General features: G+C 43.9%; 1 protein-coding gene and 1 long non-coding RNA gene across 10 annotated transcripts in view; both read left to right on the forward strand.

Annotated features, from left to right (window-relative positions):
- Positions 1-22,780, forward strand: part of Mtmr12 (myotubularin related protein 12) — a 72,034-nt gene that overhangs the window by 32,053 nt on the left and 17,201 nt on the right. For 5 of the 9 annotated variants that reach the window (XM_087621765.1, XM_087621768.1, XM_087621766.1 and 2 more), the window contains 5 exon segments: positions 381-471; positions 8,729-8,858; positions 15,272-15,347; positions 20,902-21,008; positions 21,818-21,942. In XM_087621765.1, coding sequence (XP_087477891.1) covers positions 381-471; positions 8,729-8,858; positions 15,272-15,347; positions 20,902-21,008; positions 21,818-21,942 — 529 coding nt within the window. 9 annotated transcript variants of the gene reach the window in all.
- On the forward strand, positions 10,631-13,040 carry LOC147996122 (uncharacterized). The gene is made up of 2 exons (XR_015674221.1): positions 10,631-11,887; positions 12,515-13,040. It is a non-coding gene; the product is annotated as an uncharacterized LOC147996122 (long non-coding RNA).

Raw genomic sequence — 22,780 nt, forward strand, 5'->3', positions numbered from 1 at the left:
CCCTCTCCTTTCATCGTCTCGAGGACCCACAAGTGATTCAGCTAATGTCTTGCTTATTGTCTGATATCAGTTGTGAATCTTAGACATGTTGAATATTTGGGCCTGACCTAATAGGGCAGTTGAGATTTTTAACTCTTGGTTTTTGGGAAATTAGACTGTGTTTTAAATTTTCCCTAGAAATTAAGAACTCTTAGCAAGCATGACAAAATAATGTTTTGTTTGTACTGGCACTATTCCAAGAGCTAACTCCAGTTTCGGCAAAGATTGTGGTGTCCTCAGAGCCCTGTTGGTGATAGAGAACAAAGCTTAGTTGGCTCCTACCTTTCTTAGCATTGGTCTATCAGAAGCATAACTGTGTCCATTGGTCCTTTCCTCTCTAGATTGTCAGTGGCATAATCCATCATACCCAGAGTCCCAAACTGCTGAAAAGACTGTTTCTGTTTTCCTACGCAGCTGCTGTGCATGGCACAGGTAAGTCTTTCTGAGCTATCACTGCGGAGTAGTTGGGAGCCTTTCTGTTTGCTTTTGCTTTTGTCTCTCCCTATAGCCCAAGCTGACCTCAAACTCAGGAACTTCCTGGCTTGGTCTCCTGAATACTGGCATTCCTGGCAAGTCTCCCCACTCCCACAAAGTTCCTTTCTACTCTCACCTGTAATTAGGAAGGGAAGCCTTCACTGTTAGTTTGTATCACTGTGATCAAATATTTGTCAGGAAAGAGGAGAAAGATTTATTTTGGTTCTCTCCATTTGAAAGGGTTCACTCCATGGTTTCTTGGCCTATGTTCTCGTGGAAGGGGAGATTGTTCCCATCGAGGTGAAGGACATGGAATAGCAAAAGAAGGGAGCAGAAAGCAGACATAGCCTTCAAAGACCTGCTCCCTTCAGAGGTTTCTGTGACTTGCTTCCTCCAGGGATGCCCGATCTCCCAAAGTGTCTGCATCTTCCCTGGCTTAGTTAGGCTGATTATTGCTGTGACGAATGCCATGACCAAAGCAGGCTGGGAGGAAAGGTGTTTGGTTTTGGCTTACACTTCCACATTGTAGTGCACCATTGAAGGAAGTCAGGACAGGAACTCAAACAGGTGTGTCCTGGAGGCAGGAGCTGATGCAGAGGCCATGGAGGAGTGCTGCCTACTGACTTGATTCTCATGGCTTGCTCAGCCTGCTCAGCCCGCTCGGCCCAGGGATGACACCACCCACAAGGGCTGGGCCCTCCACCATTGATCGCTAATTAAGAAAATGCCTTATAGGTTTGCCTACAGCCTAGTCTTAAAGAGGCATTTTCTCAGTTGAGGGTCTCTCCTTTCAGATGGCTTTAGCTTGTGTCAAACTGACATAAAACTATCTAGCACACTCCCTAAATGACAGCATGAACTGGGGCTCAAGCATCCAATGCATGCCTCATTTACAGGTTTCTTACTTTTTTTCCTGTGATCTTTGCTTTAAGGTACCTTTTAGGTCTGTTTACTTTCATGTTGCAGTGAATTGTTTTGTGGTTGGTTGGTTGGTTGGTTGGTTATTTATTTATTTATTTATTTATTTATTTATTTATTTATTGTGAGTACACTATAGCTGTCTTCAGACACACCAGAAGAGGGCATTGGATCCCATTACAGATGGTTTTGAGCCACCATGTGGTTGCTGGGAATTGAACTCAGGACCTCTGGAAGAGCAGTCAGTGCTCTTAACCACTGAGCCACCTCTCCAGCCCAATGGTTACTTCTTATGAAAAGTAAAATTAGGGGCTAGAGAGGTGGCTCAGTGTGCTCACTGTGCAGGCACAAAGACTTGAGTGTGGAACCCCTGGCATCCATGTAAAAGACAGGTGCAGTGGTGTGTTTCTAACTGTGGCACCAGTGGCAGAAAAAGGTAGATTGTGGAACTTTCTGGCCAGCCAGTCTCACTCAGAGCAAGGTCTAGATTTAATAAGGGACCCTGTCTCAAAGATGAGCAGTAGAGGAAGACCCCTGGTTTCGACATCTGGCATCCATATGTGCATGTATAGGTGAATACACACACAGATGAATTTTCCTTTTTCTGAATTAAATTAAAAAAGTAAAATCAGTATTATACTGAAAATTCAAAACTAATAAAAACAAACAAACAAAAAAAAAAACCAAAAAACTGGGGGTTGGGGATTTGGCTCAGTGGTAGAGCCTTGCCTAGCTTGCCTAGCAAGCGCAATGCCCTGGGTTCGATCACCAGCTCCGAAAAAAAAAAAAAACAAAAACAAAAACAAACAAAAAAAAAACAAACAAAAATTGGGCTGGAGAGATGGCTCAGCAGTTAAGAGGACTGGCTGCTCTTCCAGAGGTCCTGAGTTCAATTCCCAGCACCCACATGATGTTCACAAACCATCTCTCTTCTGGTGTGTCATCAACAGTGTACTCATACATTTAAGGGGAGGGGGTGGATTTAAAATAACCCTATTTGTCTCTGGGTTCTTTTTTCTTGAGTTTATATACTCAAGAAATATACTTGGGTTTATTTAAGATTCTAGAGTATTCTAGAGGATGCTTTATTTAAGATTCTAGAGGAAGTGGGTGCTTCGTGATCTGGCTCCCATGTCAGAGACATCTGGTTGGCTTGTTTAAGAGCACATACATAGAAAGCTTTCGGACTGTACCAACCAACCGCTGATTTAGTAAATGTCTATTGAGTGCTTACTGTGGGCCTGATCCTGTGGAGGGTAGGAGTGAGCAGGACTAAGTCTTTGCACTCAGGGATATAAAGACAAAAGGAAGTATAAAGACATGTATTCTGCCAAGTAAGTCCTCCTTCATTAGCAGAGACAGCCATTTGAGGGAGTGAGCCATGTTCTGACAAGGAGTATGCCTGGTAAGAGATATGCATGTTTCTAAGAGAATGTCACACCATAGGATTTATGGATGATTTAGATGAAGGAATAAAGATTTTGGTGTCATTCCTCAAGCACTCGCCACATTTTGTCCCTTTTTCTTACTTTGCTGTTTTTTAGACAGGGTGTTGAGTTCTAGGTGTCCTGGAACTCATCAAGCAAGCTAGGCTAGGTGGCCTGTAAGTCTGCCTTCCAGCCTTGCTGATGCTAGGATTACAAGTGCATACCGTGCCATGATGCCTGGTCTGGACCTCAATTTGTAGACGAGGCTGGCCTTGAATTCATGTAGATCACCTCTGCCTCCTGAGTGTTGAGACTAAAGGTGAGCATGACCCATCCAGCCTTCTTTCTTTCTTTTTCTTTTTAATGTATGCTGTGGGGCTCATACTCAGGTCTTTCTTGCTTGTAAGGAAGACACTTTACTGATTGTGTTCATCCTCAGCGTTTGTTTCTGTTTTCCTCTAAATCCTTCCCACTGGCCATTCAAGAGTGTATGATTCAGTCCCTAAGTATTTGTAGTTAGATTGATTTCTAGTTTTATTCACCTTGATCTATGAGTTCCGAGAAATAATTCCAATTCTTCTGTATTTGCTAAGACTTGCTTTTCAGCCTAGAGTGTATATGATCTGTTTGGGAGGAAGCTCAAGGGCTGCTGAGAAGAATAAGTTGTATTCTGTTTTTATTTAGTAGAATACTCTGTAGCTCGACGTTAGATCCATCTGGTCTGTGGTGTGGCTTAGCTCTGGGGTTTCCTCGTTCTGTTCTACTTTATGACTGATCCAGAGATGAGATGGAGTTATTGAAGTAACCCTGTTTTATCGGACCTATCAGACCTTTATGCCCCATTAGTGATTGCTTTATGAACTTGGGAACCCTTGCATTTGGCACCTGGATGTTTATTACTTTTTATGTCTTGTTTCCTTGATTATTACATAGTAGTCTTCCTCCTGTGTTCTTGGTTTAAAGTATTCTTCAGATAACAGAAGAGTTACCCTGCTTATTCTGGGCTTGCATTTGTTGATAGACTGACTTCCATCAACTAATTTTCAGTCTGTGCCAGTGCATTGTTTCCTGGAGATGGTAGGAGGTTGAATCTGTTAGTTTTCATTAGTTAAAATTATGTATATGTGCTTCTTCGTGAGTGTTGCCCGAGGAGACCAGGGGTGTTGGGTCTCTGCAGCCAGTTACAGGTGATTGTGAGTCATCCAGCACGGGCTATGGGAACCAAATATGGGTCCTTTGGAAGAGCAGTACTTGCTTTTAATTTTGAAGCCATCTCTTCAGCCCCTGGAGTTGGTTTTTAAATATATTCAGCTTGTTGGCACATTTTATTTTTATTTTATTTTTTGGTAAGTTGAATGAGAGTAGTTTTATTGGTTGTTTTTCTGGTTGGGTGGATGACTGTTTGCTGTCAGCATTAGGACTCTGCTAGTTTAGTGTGTTGGATATGATGAATTCCTCCCTAGTTCTTTGTCATGTGTTGCTATCAGGAAATTTACTCTTTTTATGTAGTTATGATTTTGACTTCATGTTGACTATGGTCATAAATTGCTTTAGTTTGTTCTTGTCTTGAAGTATCCTTAATTCTCTGTCAATTCTACAAGATAGCTTTGCTGTTTATAGCAATTTAGGTTAGTAATTATTTACTGTCAGGATTTGAAGTTTATTATTCCATGCTTTCCTGCAGATTAGGGTTGCTGATGTTATTTTCATTGCTGGTCTTTATGTGTGAACTGGCCTTTTCCTCTCAGGTCTTTGAATAATGTTTTATTCTGTGTCTGTATAAATTTTTGAGACACGGTCTTACTGTAGCCTGGCCTATAACAAACTGTGTGGGTGGACCTGCTTTAACCTCTCAAAAGTTAAGATTATGTGTCTGAGCCATTATACTTAGCTGAGGTTTTTGTTGTTGTTTCTGTTCTTGTTGGTTATTGTTATGTGGATTTTGTGTGGGGATGTGTTGTATGTTCATGCTCATGTAGGTGTGTATGTATATACATGCATGTTCAGGCCAGAGGTTGATCCTGGGTATCTTTCACAGTTCCTCTCCACTTTATTCTTTGATTCACTGAACCTAGAGCTTACTGACTGAGCCTACTGCCCAGTGAGCTTCAGGGTTAGCTTGTGTTTGCTCACCTTTTTTCTTAGTGTGGGGTTCAGCTGTGTGCTGCTGTGCTCAGCTTCCAGATACGTGCTGCTGTGCCTAGCTTTTCTTGTTTGTTTTTGAGACAGGGTCTCTATGTAGTCTTTGCTGTCCTCGAGCTTGCTATGGAGACAGGCCGGCCTCAAATTCACAGAAATCTTCCTGCCTCTATTTGGATTTAAAGTTGGGGTCACTGTACCCAATCCAGCTTTTAAGTAGGTGCTAGAGATCCGAATTCTTGTCCTCATACTTGTACAAAAAGCACTTTACCCATTGAGCCATCTTCCTAGCTTCTGTTTTGCATTTCTGACATCTTGATTATAATTATCATAGAAAAGTTCTTCCTCAGTGGTGTCTATTTAGAGTTCTAAATGCCTTGTATGTTTGTTTTCTCATTTTAAAAATAGGAGTGTTAATGCCTCTCTTGTGAAGATTATTAAGCATTAAATTCATGGCAAATAGGATGAAATCATTAAGTGAGAGCTAATTGAGAATAGAAGTGCCTGTTATCTGGGCGTGGTGGTGCACATTTGTACCCAGTGCTTGGAGCCCCAGGCAGGTAGATCTCTAAGAGTTCAGTGCCAGCCTGACTTAGGAACCAGGATTTTGGCCAGCCAGGGCTACATACAGAGACTGTTTCAAAGAAGAAAAGGTACCTATCATTCATAGAGCCATGCATGAGGATTACAGTTCACATTATATTTCTTTTTTTTTTTTTTTTTTTTTTTTGTTCGTTCTTTTTTTCGGAGCTGGGGACTGACCCCCCAGGGCCTTGCGCTTCCTAGGTAAGCACTCTACCACTGAGCTAAATCCCCAACCCCTCACATTATATTTCTAAGCCAAACAGGAAATTTGTCCCTGAAGTTCATCTTTGTTACAGACAGATCTTTACATTGTAGCTACAATGTTGTGACAGTATGGGAACACAGCTTGGCCTTTTAGTCGATTACTACTGTAGCTGGTCTTTGCTACTTTGTGGCTTCTTCTTGTTTCGGTCCTTATTCCCTACCTTCCATTTTCACCCCTATCACTAGATAGGAGAGAAAGGATAAAGAGGAGAGAGAAAAAAATCCTGAATCTCTTTTCTTTCTTCTTTAAGCACGAATACTAACAAACTGTATCTAACTCCTCTGAATGACCAACAACTGCCACCCCATCACTTAGGGCTGTAGCAATATATCCTCTGAAAAATGACCAGAGTTCCAAAGGTCACACAACCACAGAAATTATCTCCAGTTGGCAAAGCCACACCTCTGCTAGAGCTCAGGGCAAATCATAGTCATCTGCTGTGAACAGTCCAAAGCGGTTCCATGTCCCCATACTTGGAATTAGAACGAAAACACATTCTTACATTTCTGTGTTGTTGTTGTTTTATTTTTAAGAAATCAAAATTCCAAAATTGTCACTGCATGTAACAGTTTATATAAACAATCTATAGGGCTCATACTTGAAAAATAATCCTCTCTAGTCTTAGAAATTCTGCCTTTTTATTTTGATTTTGACCCAGGTGCTATTATACAGCTTTGGTGGTATTGACATAATCAATCATCTCTCAGCTTAATATAGAAAAATCAGTCAATATTTCAGTTTTATGAATTCTATTCTTCCATATATCCTAATTAAAGCCTTTTTGTTGTTGTTAAAAATGGGGTCTCACTATGTCACCCTGGCTGGCCAGGAACTTGCTGTGTAAAACAGGCTGGCCTCAAACTGGTCTGGTCCTTGCCAGGACAGTTTCTGGGCTTGCTAACACATGGTCAGTGCTTAATTCTACCTTCCAGACTTTGGCAGTTTCATGGCCCTCTGGTGTTTGTTTTTGGGTTTGTCTGTCTGGTTTTGTACCAGATACCCAGAATATATAAAACCTTTATCCTAATTCCACCCTCCTTTGACCTTCCTTTTCACCTTTCTTGGAGCTCAGGCTAGTAAATATTATTAGTTTTTGAGTATAGGTTTTGTTAATGTGATTGTTTTATACCAGATCTTCTGTTTGCCTCCTTACTGCTGAGAATACAGACACCTGCCTGTACCAAACCTTTGCCTTTTTGCTTGAAAGGCAAACACATTACCAACCAAGCTTTTTTTTCTTTACTTAGTATTTTTAGGGTGGACAGATAGAGTTATCAGTTTGTCTGTGGTGGTTTTGAGGCAGGGTTCTAATATGCAGCTCAGGCTGCCCTCAAACTTGAGAGTCTACTTTAGCCTTCTGAGTGTCCATATTATAGGTATAAGTACTGTTCCTATCTTGTATAATGTCCTTTTAGCTTTATTTGTTTTTATGTGTGTAACTGTTTTGCTTAAATGAGTATGTGTTCCACATTCTGTGGCCAGAAGAGGACATTGGATCCCCTGAGACTGGAGTTACGTAGGCGCTGCCATTTGTTACTAGAAATTGCACCCAGCTAGTCTAGTGGAATAGCCAGTACTCTAACCATTGAGCCATCTTTCTATCCCACTTATACAATATTTTACTGTGCCTGTGTTTTGACTATGGTGATATCACATTGGCAGTTAAGTTTCAGATTTTCTTTTCATATTTTTAGATTAGGAATATTCAACATATGTAAACATTGATTATTGTCATTGTTCTAGCTACTTTTACTGTAATTTTGTTTTACTTAACAGAAGCAGCTGGGATGGTTTTAGCAAGAACTTGCCTTTTTTCCAGGAAGTTTGGGTTTTTTGATGCATGATACTTCCAGCAATCAGGGATGGCCTGGAGGAAGGCCATAGCTATTTCTGCTGAGCTTGAGGCAGTGCTTGTGGACACTTTGTTCTAACAGTGCTGATTTACTAGCCAACGTGCCTATTGCCATGATGCAGGCCTTGGCTGTTGGCCACTGTCTTCACTGTGACTGATCCATTTACAGCCTGCAGGAATCAAGTGCCATCCTGCACAGGCCCCTTGCATCCCAAACTGATGGAGGACGGATGTTCCAGAGTCTGGCATGCTGTTCTCATCAGACAGCTGGGTTATACACATGTGGCAGGGCTAAGAATACTTCATTCCTTAGCCCTTGTGCCAAACCCATCTTTCAGTCTTTCACAGGGTTTGTGTTTTATGTAAATTATTTCATGGGCAGATGCCAGGATTGTGGAATAAGAATAGCCTTCTCGGGCTGGAGGGATGGCTTAGCAGTTAAGAGCACTTGTTGCTTTTCCCAAGGACCCAAGCTCAGTTCCCAGCACCCGTAGTGGGCAGCTCGCAACTGCCTGTAACTCCAGCTCCAGGGGTCTAGTACCATATCCTGGATCCCATAGGTTCCCACACATTCTGAGCATACAGAGACAGGTGCACACAAACACACGAAATACACGATGAAAAAATGAAGAACAAAGCAACCCTCTCCTTAAAATGCACAGAGACAGCATGGACCAGTGGGATGGCTTAGTAGGTAAAATTGAACCTTCACACCCAAGATTAATCTAAGTTTAATCCCCAGCACCCACGTGGTGGGAGAACTGACTCCTGCCGAGTTGTCCTTTGATCAACAAATATGTACTAAGACAGGCATGCATCCCCCCCATACAAAATACATAAACGTAATAAACATTTGAATAAAGTTCCCATTGTAATTTTGGATGAGTGACAGAAAGTGGAACAGTTAAGTTATGAATTTATTCTTTGATTAAAGAAAGACTTAAGTGTAATAAGTTGGGTTCAGAGCTCGTGCGCTCACATGAACAGTCATGCAGAGACGTTACTGCTGTGCTCGCTTTGTTCTCTTAGCTGCTGACCCCAGGAACTGTACCGTAATGTTTGACACACCCAAAGACTGGTGCTGGGAGCTGGAGCGGACCAAGGGGAGTGTGAAGTACAAAACAGTGAGTGTGAATGAAGGCTACAGAGTCTGTGACAGGTAAGCTCTTCACGTCAGCTCTCCCCACTAGTGTGTGTGTCTGTGGGCGCCCTTGGAGGCCACAAGAAGCCTCAGATCTTATATTAGGGTCTCCTAAGAAGCAAGTCTGACAGGATGGGGGTGTGTACTCACCCACACACAGAGGTGATTTATTAGGTTTCCTTCAGGGTGTGGGCTGCCTCACACCAGCAGCTGCTTAGTCCTCAAGGCAGGCTGTCTCAGCAGTCCCAGTCTGGAACTGGAGGGTGGAGGATTCTTGGATTGCTGACCTTCTGCTATGTTGAAATCTTGAAGAAGTTGGTTCTGATGGCAGAGGAATACCACAGCAACAGATAGATGATCTTGTCAGCAGAAGTGAGGACAAGAAGGCAAAAAAGCAATTTTCTTCTTCCTTGTCCTTGTGTCCAGGCTGCTGCCAGAAGGTGCCACCCACATTTAGCGTGACTTCCTACTTCAGATGTGATTAAGAACATTCCTCACAGAAGTGCCCAGAGCTTAGTTGATTTCAGATACAGTCAAGTTGACAACCACTATGAGTCATCACAGACCCCATGTGCTGGACTTGGAGGCATCTGTGAGTGGGCTATAAAGTGGGTGCTGTGAATTGAACTCTGGTCCTTTGCAAGAATAACACACCCAGCTGGGCTTAGTGACACATGCTTTTTTTTTTTCTTCTTTTTTTCTTTTTTCTTTTTTCTTTTTTTCGGAGCTGGGGACCAAACCCAGGGCCTTGCGCTTGCTGGGCAAGTGCTCTACCACTGAGCTAAATCCCCAACCCGACACATGCTTTTAATCCCAGCATTTGGGTGGATCTCTGAGTTTGAAGTGAGCCTGGTCTATATAGCAAGTTCCAGGTCAGAGTTGAGAGAAGGGGAGGCAGGGAAGCCTGGTAGGCAGAACAGCCAGGGCAAGGTTGTGTGCCCTACATCCAGGGGCCAATGGGTTGGGGAGTAGCAAGCCAGAGAAAGGGGAGGAAAGGGTGAGGAAAAGGGATGGTCAGATGCTTCCTGAAGGATTTATTCTTTTTGATTCTGAGAACAATGAAGGGGGAGTTTGAGCTGAGGCAGGGAGTGATCTGGCCTACATTTTTAAAGGGTGACTCTGCTGATCTGTTTTTAGAAACTTGAATCTTATCATTTGGGAACATAGCTTCCTAGCACTGTGCTGACAGCCTCATAAAATACTGTAGGTTTATAGCACTTTTTATATTTGAGTATCTGGTTTCTTCAGCATATCAGTTCTGATCTCAACCAACCTGAAACAGGAACAGGATGGCCCCTCCCCCAGTTGGTCTGGATCAGAAGGAGAAGCTGTAGCATCATCAGATCTGACTGTTTGGTGCCATGGCCTATTGTTTCTCTTTTTAATTCACTCCTAAATCTTGACTTCTTTGTACTTTGCTGAGAAACAAGAAGGTTTATAGCGTTGTGGGGTGTGTGCTTTACAGAGAGACCCATGAACAATGCAGACACAGCATGATGTAGCTCTGCCCTGGGCTACCCTTCCCACACTATGCGGTGCCTGAGTGGATTGCCCAGCTTCCATAACGTAGCAGCAGAGAAAAGCTCTTCACTCAGAACTCTCCTGGGGCCTCAGGTGACTGTTTTGAAGAGGGAGAGTTAATTGCTCATAGTCTCTGAAGACTGCCTGGGATCTACCAGAGCTGAGGGACAGGAGAGCACACCCTCCATCCTGTACCTGGTGTGGTGCTCAGTGCTCATGGACAGAGGCCAAAATCTCCTAGCCTGCCAGACATTCCATCTGACCTTTTTTTTTTTTTTTTTAAAGATTTATTTATTATATATAAGTACACTGTGGCTGTCTTCAGACACACAAGAAGAGGGCATCAGATCCCATTACAGGTGGTTGTGAGCCACCATGTGGTTGCTGGGAATTGAACTCAGGACCTCTGGAAGAGCAGTCAGTGCTCTTAACCTCTGAGCCATCTCTCCAGCCCTTGTCTGACTTTTTAAATGTTTTTGTGTCAACCTTTGTATAGGGTGAAATTAACTAGGGTGGTAACATTGTAGAATATTCAATCTTACTAGACAGGGAAGGCATACAAACCTTTCCAGGACCAGGGGCCCACTGCAGTAGTACAGTATGTGTATTAAAGAGGGAGCTGAGCACTTCTCAGGTGGAATTAGAATGGTGGCCTGTCTGGACAGTACTATTCAGTCCGTGTTTCCCACATTCAGATATCTCAGTCCTCACAGCTTGTCGGAACACAGGTGTCACTGGGCAGGTGCCGAGAGGCTAACTGTTGTACCCTCATAGCAGGGCATTCCAGAACAGCAGCTTAATCCCTCTGCTTTCCTGGATAGCTCTGAGCTTCTGATTTGGAATCACGGGGCCAAGGCTGGGCTTTGGTAATTTTCTAATCCTTCCCTGTGCTTTTAATGGGCATCTTGAGTTTAAAAGCCATTGATCTATTGAAATGTTTTTACTTTAGTGACTCCCTAAAGAAAGGTTAGCTTACTGTCTCTGTACTCAGGCAAATGTGTAAGAAAGTATTAGCATGTCAGAGTTTCAGAAGTCAAGATGATGATAGGGCTGTGAAAGTGACTTGGGGGCCTTACCTGTGAGCAGTGCTTCACAGGCCTGGGCATACGTCAGCGTCTCATAGGATCTTTGTCCTTTTACAACTCTCATACAGGGGCTATGAGCACTTTCTGCTCTTCTAGAGGACCCCAATTTAGTGTCCTATGCCTGTGTCTGGCTACTCTAATAGTTGCCTATTGCTCCAGCCCCAGGAATCCAACTGCCTTATGCTCTGGCCACTAGCCCCCAAACACATGTGGCGTATAATCACACAGACCAGCACATACACATAGAAAAATGAATCGTTAAAATTATGCTCAAGGTTTCTTTAATATGAATTTTGAAGCATTATAGAAAAAGAATGTATGTCAAACCTCCTTTTATCCATTTACTCAGGTATAGCAATGATTAATTCATAGCTAACCCTGTGTTCTTTGTACATCTACCCACTTGTTTCCCCTTTGCATTGTTTGGAAATGAATTTCAAAGTCCATTTCAGGGTTGGGGATTTAGCTCAGTGGTAGAATGCTTGCCTAGCAAGAGCAAGGCCCTGGGTTCGGTCCTCAGCTCCGGGGGGTGGGGGGGGGTGGATATGACAAAATAACAATCAAAGTCCATTTCATTTATGTTTAGTATATATTCCAAAGAACAAAGGACTGGGATTGTCTTTAATAAGCACAGCATGAAAACATTATACTTTTTCTATGAGGACCAGGTTGACCTCACAGAGATCTTTCTACCTCTACTCCCTGGCATTACAGGCCTTTGTTATGCCCTTTCACACTGTTTCTTTGATATCTGATTAGTATTTCAAATTTCTCCAGGATTTGATTTGGCTTGGGGATGGAAGGAAGTTTTGTGTGTGTGTGTGTGTGTGTGTGTGTGTGTGTGTGTGTGTGTGTCTGTCTGTCTGTCTGTCTGTCTGTCTGTCTGTCTGTCTGTCTGTCTGTCTGTGTGTCTGTGTCTGTGTTGAGACAGGGTTTTACCCTGTATCCCAGTATGGCCACTCAACTGCTAGGATCATTCAAGTGCACTGATTCTTTTTTTTTTTCCCCCCGGAGCTGGGGTCTGAACCCAGGGCCTTGCGGTTGCTAGGCAAGCGCTCTACCACTGAGCTAAATCCCCAACCCCAAGTGCACTGATTCTTAACTGGCTTTTATAAGATTTTTTTAAGTTATTGTTAATAAAGATTGAGTAGCCTTTTTGTCATTTTTTTGCATTTCTTGATGGGTTTCTTAAGTGTTAGACTCCCCCACCACCATCATCTTTTTCTTGAAGAAATCAAGCTCTTTGCTAATTGTTTCCCACAGTGGAGTTTGACCACAACCCCTAGTGGTACTTCACACTTAGGTCCACCTTCTGTGACTTGATGAATGGCTCAGTCATTGTGTTCTCATCTCTAACTTGAGAGATCCATCTTTCCATGGGCCTAGGGGATGGATCGTGGATAAGACTACTTTCTGCTCTTATAGAGGACTGGGGTTTGGTTGTCAGCACCACATGGTAGTTCACAACTCTACTGTAGACTGTGTCTGTACCTCTACATCCAGGGAATCCAACACCCTCTTCTGGTTTTTGAGGTCACTTGCATGGACATGGTGCACAGACACACTCTCAGGTACACATTCATACACATAAAAATTCATTTTGAAGTTAATCTTATCTGTGACTCTGTTTGACCAAGTAGAGTCAAACATGCAGTGTATATGCAAACACCATCTGATTACTTTCCATTACAACAAAGCCAACAGGTGTCTTCTGTCTCAGGAGGCTTTATTTATGACCAGGAGCCAGTGTGCTCATGTATTCTTGATCCCTGGAACTTTGAAAAATCTAGCTTTCTCGTGTTCTTCTGTTTAGCAGGCTTATTCTTGTAAAGATGATGTTTCTCCTGTAGATAACAGTATCACAATGTGTAACTTAAATTTTTCAAACCTTATTTTTAATGATGGTTCTTAAACACTGTAACCTCCCTTGTAGCCTACTACCCATCAGAGGTAATGGAAAAGAAAGGATGAGGGAGGGGGTGAGGACCTGTTTAGAAAGATTCTTTGGAGCAAATCCTGTCTGTGTTATCTGGAAATTGGCAGTTCACAGGTTAGCAGGCGGCAGCAGCTTGATCAACTCACAAACACTTCCTGGAGTCCAGTTCTGTAGAGTCAGGCTAGCAACAGTGGTGACATGACCTAGCAGAGACAACCAGGCCTCAGCCAGTCTGCAGGAGAGACCTGGAGGGATGCCAGGAGTTCTTGGCTATGCCTTTCCCAGGGAAGTGAAGATCAGTGAAGATGTGAGACCCACAGTGTTGGTACAGAAAGCCAAGCTCTGACTCTATCACTCCTTGGAGTCCCATTTATACCCTCCAAACATCACGTGTCTTTTACGTGTCTTGCCTCAGCATGTGCATCCAATCAGCCCAAGTCTTCAGAGGCCCCACAAATTGAGCTCAACTACGCAATGTAAGGAGGACCAATACATGTTGTTAGCAAAGAATCCTTCATGTGTCCTTTCACGTGTTTGCTTTAGCAGAATATCCTCTCTTCAGTGTTTTCTTGCTTCAAGAAAACATTCCTTCATGAGTTTGACCCAGCAAAACATCATCAAATGACTTTCCAAAGAAGTTTGCATTTCTGCTCCTGATTCCTGTCTCCTGACATCAGCGAGTCCCTCTACCCTCTTCGTATGCTTCCTTTGAGCCCAGTTAGCTCTCCTTCCAATATTCTCAGATGGACTCAGATCCCTCCGCTCCCTGACTTCTGCTTGATCAGATAACGGTTCTTTTTAATTCCCAGGCAGCACTCTGGTCCCGGCTCCCTACTCAGAGTAAACCAGCCTTAAATGCCCCACACAAGGGGGTGGTTCCGTAGGGGCTGCCCTGCTCTATTTAAAAGCGTACACAATCAATGTACTATGCAAGTTTACAATAAAGACAGTGCAACTCCAAAAAAAAAACAAAAAAGAAGAAGTTTGCATTTCAACAGTGTAACCCAGGAGGAGCCTCAGTCAGTGTAGTGTCTTAGTCTCCCACTTTCTTTATCTGTAAATGGGAATAATCGCATTACATACCTGACAGAGGTGTTGGGTTGAGTCATTCACGTGATGGATTGGGGAAGTGTCTGCCACAGAGGAGCACTCACAAACGTCAGTTGTTAGCAGAACTTTTTTTTGAGACTGGGTCTTTCTCCTTTTGTTGTTTTGTTTTTGTGTTGTTTTGATACAGGGTTTTTCTGTGTAGCCCTGTCTGTCTTAGAAATCACTTTGTAGACCAGGTTGGCCCTGAACTCACAGAGATCTTGCCTACTAAGAGGTGGGATTAAAGTCAAGCCGTCATGCCTGTTTCAGAGTGTGTGATAAGATGGGTAGCAGTCACGGTTACCATGTCTCATATTTGTTTAGTGTAATTATAAGCAGCACAGACGTTTGTGCTCTTACTCTTTGATGAGAATTTGGATGACATAGATTTTTAGATATCTCATTTTTCCAGTCTCCTCCCTTTTCAGTGCTAAAGATCAAATCTAGGGCCTTGTACATGCTAGGCAGGGGCTCTTGTTGTAGAGCTGTCCCCAGGTCCCCATCTTCCTCATTTTGTAAAAGAGGACAGTGGCTCAGGAGGGCAGATCAACTTACCTCCCTTGTCAGCAGAGGCAGGGTTGTGTAGATCATAGACAGGGCTAGGGCTGGAATCCAGGTTCCTAACCTATCTGATCACAGTGCTTGTCAGCGGCCCAAGGATAGCAGTTCACCTGAGCTGGGTCTCAAGGGAAGCACGGTCCTTGGTGTAACACCTTGTTTCTTCCTCAGTGTGAGTGTTTACCTATTTTGTGAATTAAGTATCTGTCTGAAAGCTGACACTATCTATCTCTTGCTTCTAGGTTGCCGGCATACTTTGTTGTCCCTACTCCCCTTCTCGAAGACGATGTGAAGCGTTTTCAGGGCCGTGGCATACCAGTAAGTACACCTGGAACACACACAGGCAGGCACATGCACACGCAGAGGCAAAGCTAGCCCTTGCTTAGTGCTCCAGTGTCTAAGTGTAGGAGTAATCCAAAGATACCACGGGGGCCCTAAGCAGCCTCCTAAACACGAGGCTCCCTGGAGCAAGTCTCAAGTCATCACAAATGCTCTTGAAATTTTACAGAGACATTGAGACACTTTACTAGGTTAACAGGCCTGCTTTAACACTTAAATCATTTTGCTCCTGAGCTGACACACTACTTGTAGTGGAATGTAAGATTCTTTTTGGCCAGCTCTGTTAATCTTGGTCTGGGCATAGCTGAGGCTTCTCCTAGAAGACAGCATGAAACACAGACAGAATAGGAGGGGATGGGAGCTGTCTTTAATGTCACTGACCTAATAAAGCACAACCAGATGGCACCCGACTTCTAATTGTTGACAGAGTTGCCAGGCCTCTGGGAATTTAGTAAGGAATCAGAATCATAAGCACCTGCTGTGTACTACACAAGGCTGCTTTGCCAGAAGAATCCTGAATGTGAGCCGAGATGGTGAAACACCATCCCATTCCCAGGGCCTACGGAGGGGAGGCCGGGCAGGGAGTGAATATGGCCCTACAGACACAGAGTCCCTCCGCCTGGCCCAGAAGGCCAGCTCTTCAGCACCAGCCTGTAGCACTGTTAACTGAATGCTGCCAGATGGCCAGATTTTTTTTAGAGGAAGCCAGAGATGCAGATTTCTATGTGAGTTCTATCTGATCTCCAACTAGACATGGTTAAATTGGAGACTTTTTTTAAAAAAATGTTCTCTGGGATATTGTTGGATCACATTCCACCAGTTTTTAGCCCTAGATCGACAGCTGACGTTTCCATGCTTACCTTTACACTCTTGAAAATTATTGTGGTTGTGAAAGAGTGTTGTTTATGTGGGTTGTGTCATTTTAGAAATTCCAGTTGAAACTGGGTGTGATGGCTCATGCCTGTAATCCCAGCACTGGTTGAACCAGGAGGATTGCCGTGAATTCGAGGCCAGCATGCATTCCTTAAGTTTTAGACCAGTGTAGACTACAGAGTGAGACCCTGTTGGTTTTTTTTTTTTTTCAAATTGAATTTTAGTGGAAAAATGTAAGAAATGTGTTATCATTGTAGGAAACATACTTTTATGGGAAGTAACTATCTAAAGCAGTCAGATGTAATAGCACTGTTTTGCATTTGGAAGTAGAAGACAGCTGGATTCTTTTAGTCAGCCTGTTGTTAAAGAACACAGAGAAACTCCAGCTTCAGGCGTGCGTTTGGAAAGGGAGGCATAGACAGGCTGGACTGAGAATTGTGTTATTTGACAGCAGCCAGAACGTGGTCTGTAACTGTTTCTCAAAGGTGACCGACCACAGTAAGGGCTTTGAAAACACAAGGAACTGTTCCTTTTGTGTTGTTAAAATCCACCAGTCTGTCTTATACTTTGAGTGGAATTTAAAGGATACATTTTGTCCTGTTACACACTTGGAAATTCTGGCTTGTGGGTTATACATGTAGATATGGACGCTTCAGTAATATCCTCTTCTCAGAAGAGTACCAATAGGAAGCTCTTCATGAGGTCATATTCTAGTTTTTCGCATTCCTACGTTTTTGCTTTAAAGCTTAATCCCCTACCCCATTGGCAACATTTTATAAATTGCTTTCTGTGATAAACTGTTTATTCGCTTTGTGAATTTTTTTAGAAATTTAACTTTTGGGGGTGCTTCACACATGAGCACTGTATTTACATCACTTTACTCTTCCCTCTCTCAACTGTTCCCATGTCCCTCCCTACCTCTTCCTCAATTATTACACAGTATAATTGTATGACATATAATTATTACATGTGTAAATGCCTCTGTGTGTATGTAATATATATATGTATATATATATATTCATATGTATGCACACACACACAATCTACTGAGTCCATTTAGTTTTTTTTTTTTTTTTTTTTTTACACGAGTTGATGGCTGACCCCTTAGAATTAGATGACCTATCAGGAACCATCCTTGGAGAAGGTTGATTTTTCCCTCTCAGCCTCCATTGATTGCACAGAGCTCTTCATCTAGGCTTGTGGGCTTGTGAAGTCTACTCCATCCACATTGGCATGCCAGCTGGTATTCTCATTATGCAGGTCTCTTCAAGGCAGTTAACCACATTGTTGAGGTTTCATGGGTGCAGCTTCCTCATCAAGTCTTGAAGACAATTTATTTCCCAGCAGGTGTCCTGATCCCCTAGTTCTTAAATTTTTCTCCTGTTGTAAATGTGTCAGTTAGGGTCAGGCACCCCGGTCACTGCTCTCTGCATTTGCCCCGCTGTGGATCTCTGTAGTACTCACCATCTTCTAGAAGCAGAGGCTTCTTTGATGAAGCGTGAGAGCTACGTGTATCCATGGGCTCACACACATAAGTACTTAGACTACAAGTCCATAGATAGCAGCTGCTTACCCCAGGTAAAGTGGTGAAGTTGCTTCATTGGCACTATCCTCTGGGCTGGTCGTTACTGTGGTCTGTGGGCATCACAGCTAGAAGAACTGGTGGGTGCTTTTCTCCATGGCAGCTTGCCTAGCTCCTTCAATACTAAAAGAGCCAGTCCTCCAAAATCTAAACGTGCACAATTTTTGTCAAAGGCACTCCCAACTCGGTGGGACAGACATTTTATGATAGTGATCAAGATTGTAAAGTTGTTCATTTAAAATTTTTTATTATTAGTGGGGATGGGGGCATGGATGCCACAGTATACATGTGGAAGTCAGAGGAAAGCGTTGTGGAGCTGGTTTGCCCCATCTACCTTTGATCATGATCTGGGGATTGAACTCTAGTCAAAAGGCTTGTCCAATAAGTACTTTATCCACTGAGTCAGCACTTGGGCCTTACTTGGGGACATGCTCAAGTGACTCAGCCAGTTTTCCTACTTGTAGTAACTTATTACTAAGCAGTGAAGTTGGGCAGTCATGCCTTGACTAGTGCTGAGCCACCAGTGGGTCACCATGCACTCCTACTGTGCCTCCAGTACACATGTCACCACAGTGGAAAATACCGTGGTGTTGTGGCCTCCCACAAGGGCCTTGGGTCTCAGAACAGTGAGTAGTACACTTGGAAAAGTACACTTGCTAGGGAGGAATAAAAATGAGGGTTTTACCTTCATGGAGAAATGTAGAAAAGGGTGTGGTGTGTTCTGTGGGAAGAAACAGAAAAGGATAATAAATAGTCACACAGGTGGGAATAAAACTCCTCCTCCATCCCTATACATGGGACATCTAGATACAGCTGTCCTCTCCAGGCCTTGGGGCTGAGACATAGAAAACTTTCACCTAAGAAACATCTGTTAGGAGCTTTAGGAAGGTAGTATTCACTGTTCTAACATCTTTAGTGGAGTGCACATGGACAGCAGTAAGATACCACACAGGACGGAGCTGATATAGTAGTCAGACTTCTCCCCTCCTCTCTCTGCCTAGCTCTCTTTCCCTTTATTTGATGCTGGGCTCTGATGCGGGCCTCGCCATGTGTGTTGGGTTGCAGCTGTGCCTGCTAACCCTCTTCTGTTTGTTCCTGCGCTGACTTGTGCATTGGTCACCTGTGTGGTTGTCAGGTCATTCGCATCCTTGCCAGTTTTGCCAGGTTGCTTGTATAGATTCACTCTTTGAAATAAAGAACAGTAACTAGCTGTCCCTTTGTGCCTTGGGTTATCGTTACATATGTCCCAACTGAAAAATAAGAAAGGTCTGCCTCCTCCTCTCTTTTTCCCCCACAAATAAGAAGTTAAAATGCTTAGAGACGTCTCATTTTTTGGATACTGTCATCCAGTCATGACTAAGAGTGTCCTCCATATGCATCCAAGTAAGCTGTGCCAGCTAGTAGGCATGGCTGCTTAAGTATTCAAGACACTACTCTGTCCTTTCAGCAGCAGGCATAGAAGCCTGCAGTCATTTCTGCATGTTGCTTCCTGTCACGGTAGGGAGGGAGTAAGCGGCAAAGCACCCCTCATTTGTCTAGTGTGAGTACCGCTGTCTTGTACAAGTTCAGGTTGGCTCTAGAAGGGGAGTTGCTCTGTGGGGGACAGATGCTAAAGCAGTCCTTGGCCCTCACTCTAGTTGACATCATTTCCCATGTCAAAAGCAGCAGTCCACTCTCCTGAACACATAGTTTCTCATTCAGAGGCCCCCTGGTGCTGTACGGTGATGTATTGGTGGCACTGGGCACCCAGTGCACCCAGTGTCAATTTCATCCTCTTCCCCTTGAACCTCAAGACAGTTCTTTCTGCTTCTCTGTGTGCAGAGCAGCTCCTGGATTGCCCTGCTGTTCTCTAGCTCCTGCCCAGGCAGCTGCTCCCTTATCTAAAGTATGGTTTGTTCCTGGCAGGTGGTGCTGAATGGTGCCTAGTATGAGGAAAAACTGGCATTTTATTTGTCCATCCATCTGTCCATTTACTCATTCATTCATCCATCCGTTCATTCATCCATTCATTCTGTAATGTGTATACAGGTCAGAAGACTGTTCTCTTCTTCTGTCATGTAGGTCCCAGCAGTTGAACTGAGGCTGTCAGTCTTTGCTGCAAGCATCTTGCCTAGCCGGCTGCCTGACCACACCCCCCAATGTTTTCTTCCCAACACTACGTGACTCGGGGTTGACGTGGTCGGCAGAGTAAGGGCTGGACAGCCACTACAGCACCTGTGGCCACACACAGAAGCTTTGCTGGTGCAGCTACCCAAGGCACCAAGGCACACTCCTTTGCTCTGGGTCATTTCCAAATAACAAAACCATGCAGGCACCTTGGCCTGTCTTTCAGTTATGTATCCTCCCTCCCTCCCTCCCTCCCTCCCTCCCTCCCTCCCTCCCTCCCTCCCTCCCTCCCTCGGTTGTTCCTCCAAGTCCATTCCTCCCACTGTCCCCCATATAGTACTTGCTGTTGAAGAGCTGAGGTAGAGCGGTCATCTTTATGTCATCATGCCTTCCCTCTGGGAGTTTCAGATTCGCTGTGAGATAGCTTCATCGTCTTCCCCCAAGCACTGTGCTGGGAACCGAGCTGCCCATTTGCCATGAGGTAGCACAACCTGCAGAGTCAGACGGTAGCTACTGTTGTACATGTGAAGAAGTCCTTTGGTCTTTCTGAACTTCAGATCCTTGCTGTAACTGGGGCTAATCACCATACTTATCACATGGCGTGACCGTGAGAATTTAGGGAGTTAATTCATGCCAAGTGCCTGGCATACAAGCTGCACCACCACAGTAGCTACTGTCCTTCTAGTAGCAATGGCTGCTAGACACCATGGTTGCGGACACCGTGTAAGTCACCAGCTATAAAGCAAGTGAAGGTGGATGCTAAACTGGGAACAAGCCTGAGTCTGAGTCTGACTGCCTAGTCCCATTTTCTTTAATTTTTAGGAGTAATTCTTTTTTTTTCGTTGACTGTATCTAGTCAGTTTGTTTAGGATTATAAATGTCTCTGTTTGACCATAAATGTTAAACTCACCTGTCTCCTTTTGGGTTTTGAATATTCCATCCAGTAAACGTTTTTCTCTTTTATTTCTGTAGATCTGGTGTTGGTCCTGTCACAATGGAAGTGCCCTTCTGAAAATGTCAGCACTGCCCAAAGAACAGGATGACAGTGCTTTGCAAATTCAGAAGAGCTTCTTGGATGGGTCAGTATTTGTTGTACATTTTTTTCTGGTCCCACTTAGTTTCTGTTCTATAAGAAGCTTGTGGTATGGTTCTCACTAGTGTGTCCATTTTGCTTACCTGGAGGTAGCTTTGTGTTGGGAGTCAGCGTATAACGCTCACTTTAATTCTCTTGGAGGAGAGCAGTACAGAAGCGTTAGGCGGGGTGGAGGAGCAACATGGTGGTTGTAATGCTAACCCCCCATCAAGTCTAGGTCACGGGGCAGGCACACCACAGTACTGTTCTATTATGTAGAGTATAAGTTTCTTTATTCATTTGTTTTTATGTGTCTGGGTGTTTTGCCTGTGTGTGTGTCTGTGCACCATTTGTGCCTGTTCCCTGGGACTGCAATTTTTTTTTTTTTTTTCGGAGCTGGGGACCGAACCCAGGGCCTTGCGCTTGCTAGCCAAGTGCTCTACCACTGAGCTAAATCCCCAACCCCCTGGGACTGCAATTACAAGTGATTGTGAGCTACTGAGAGCCAGACCTCAGTCCTCCAAAAGAACATCAAGTTCTCTTCCCCACAGGCTGTCTCTCTAGCCCTCCAAAACAAGTAAGATAAAGTCAAAGTACATAATGTAAAACCTCAAAAGGGGTAGGTTATGTAATTAGATTGCTTCAACCCAAACATGACCTCCATTTCCACATGTGCTGGCTCTCGTGAGTGTGGATTTAATGAGTGGGCAGCTGCAGGGTGCTTCACACAGACAGTGAGTGGCTCATGTCCGTGGCAAACAAGCTCTCCAAATTCACGTTCGTGTTCCTAACCTCATGTTCCTTTCTGACACGTAGAATTTACAAGACTATCCACAGGCCACCCTACGAAATGGTTAAAACGGAAGACTTGTCAAGCAACTTCCTTTCCCTACAGGAGATCCAGAGTTCATACTGTAAATTTAAGCAGCTGTTTCTGATAGGTGAGAGAATGTTGAGCAAAATCTCTGTCAAATGGACCTGGGGAAAGCAGATGTTGGTGACAGGAGCTATTGACTCCAGGGTTACTGTCAAGCAAAGTGAGGCTGGAGGCAGAGGTCCAGAGTGCCAGCCACCACTATGATGATGCTCCCCAGGGTTCCACTGAGGTCATCTTCTTCCACCTCCTTCCCTAGCATGCCAGTTTCCCCTGTGGGGAGCATCTTAGCAGGGTTTGAACCTTGGAGTGCCTGGAGCCACTGCCCTTCCTGCTTATTTATAATATGAATGATTTGTTGGTTTTCCCTGACTGACACCCCCGTGCTCCCCGCGTCCCCCCCCCCCACAATTGGGAGTGCTTTAATGCTTTAATATGTTTTAACCCTCCTTCAGCATGTACAGTTTCTTAAAGTGGAAAACAACTTGGTTAATAAGAAATGTAAAAACATTCCAACCACTCCAGTGCATTTGTTTTCCCTCCCAGTCTGTTAGTAACAACTGAAAACTAGACTTAGTTACACTCTGTGGCCTGTTATTCTCTGTCTAGCCCTGGTTATCGTAGAACTAGCTCTGTAGACCAGGCTAGCCTTGAACTCAAGAAATCACCCTGCCTCTTGAGTGCTGGGATTGAAAGCATGTACCACAGCTCGGCTCAATTGTTCACATTCTTTTTTTTTTTTTTTTTTAAGATTTATTTATTATATATAAGTACACTGTAGCTGTCTTCAGACACACCAGAAGAGGGCATCAGATCCCATTACAGATGGTTGTGAGTCACCATGTGGTTGCTGGGAATTGAACTCAGGACCTCAGGAAGAACAGTCAGTGCTCTTAACCACTGAG

Source organism: Rattus norvegicus, chromosome 2 (genome assembly GCF_021556685.1).
Source record: "Rattus norvegicus strain SHRSP/BbbUtx chromosome 2, alternate assembly SHRSP_T2T, whole genome shotgun sequence".
NCBI classification, from domain to species: Eukaryota; Metazoa; Chordata; class Mammalia; order Rodentia; family Muridae; genus Rattus; species Rattus norvegicus.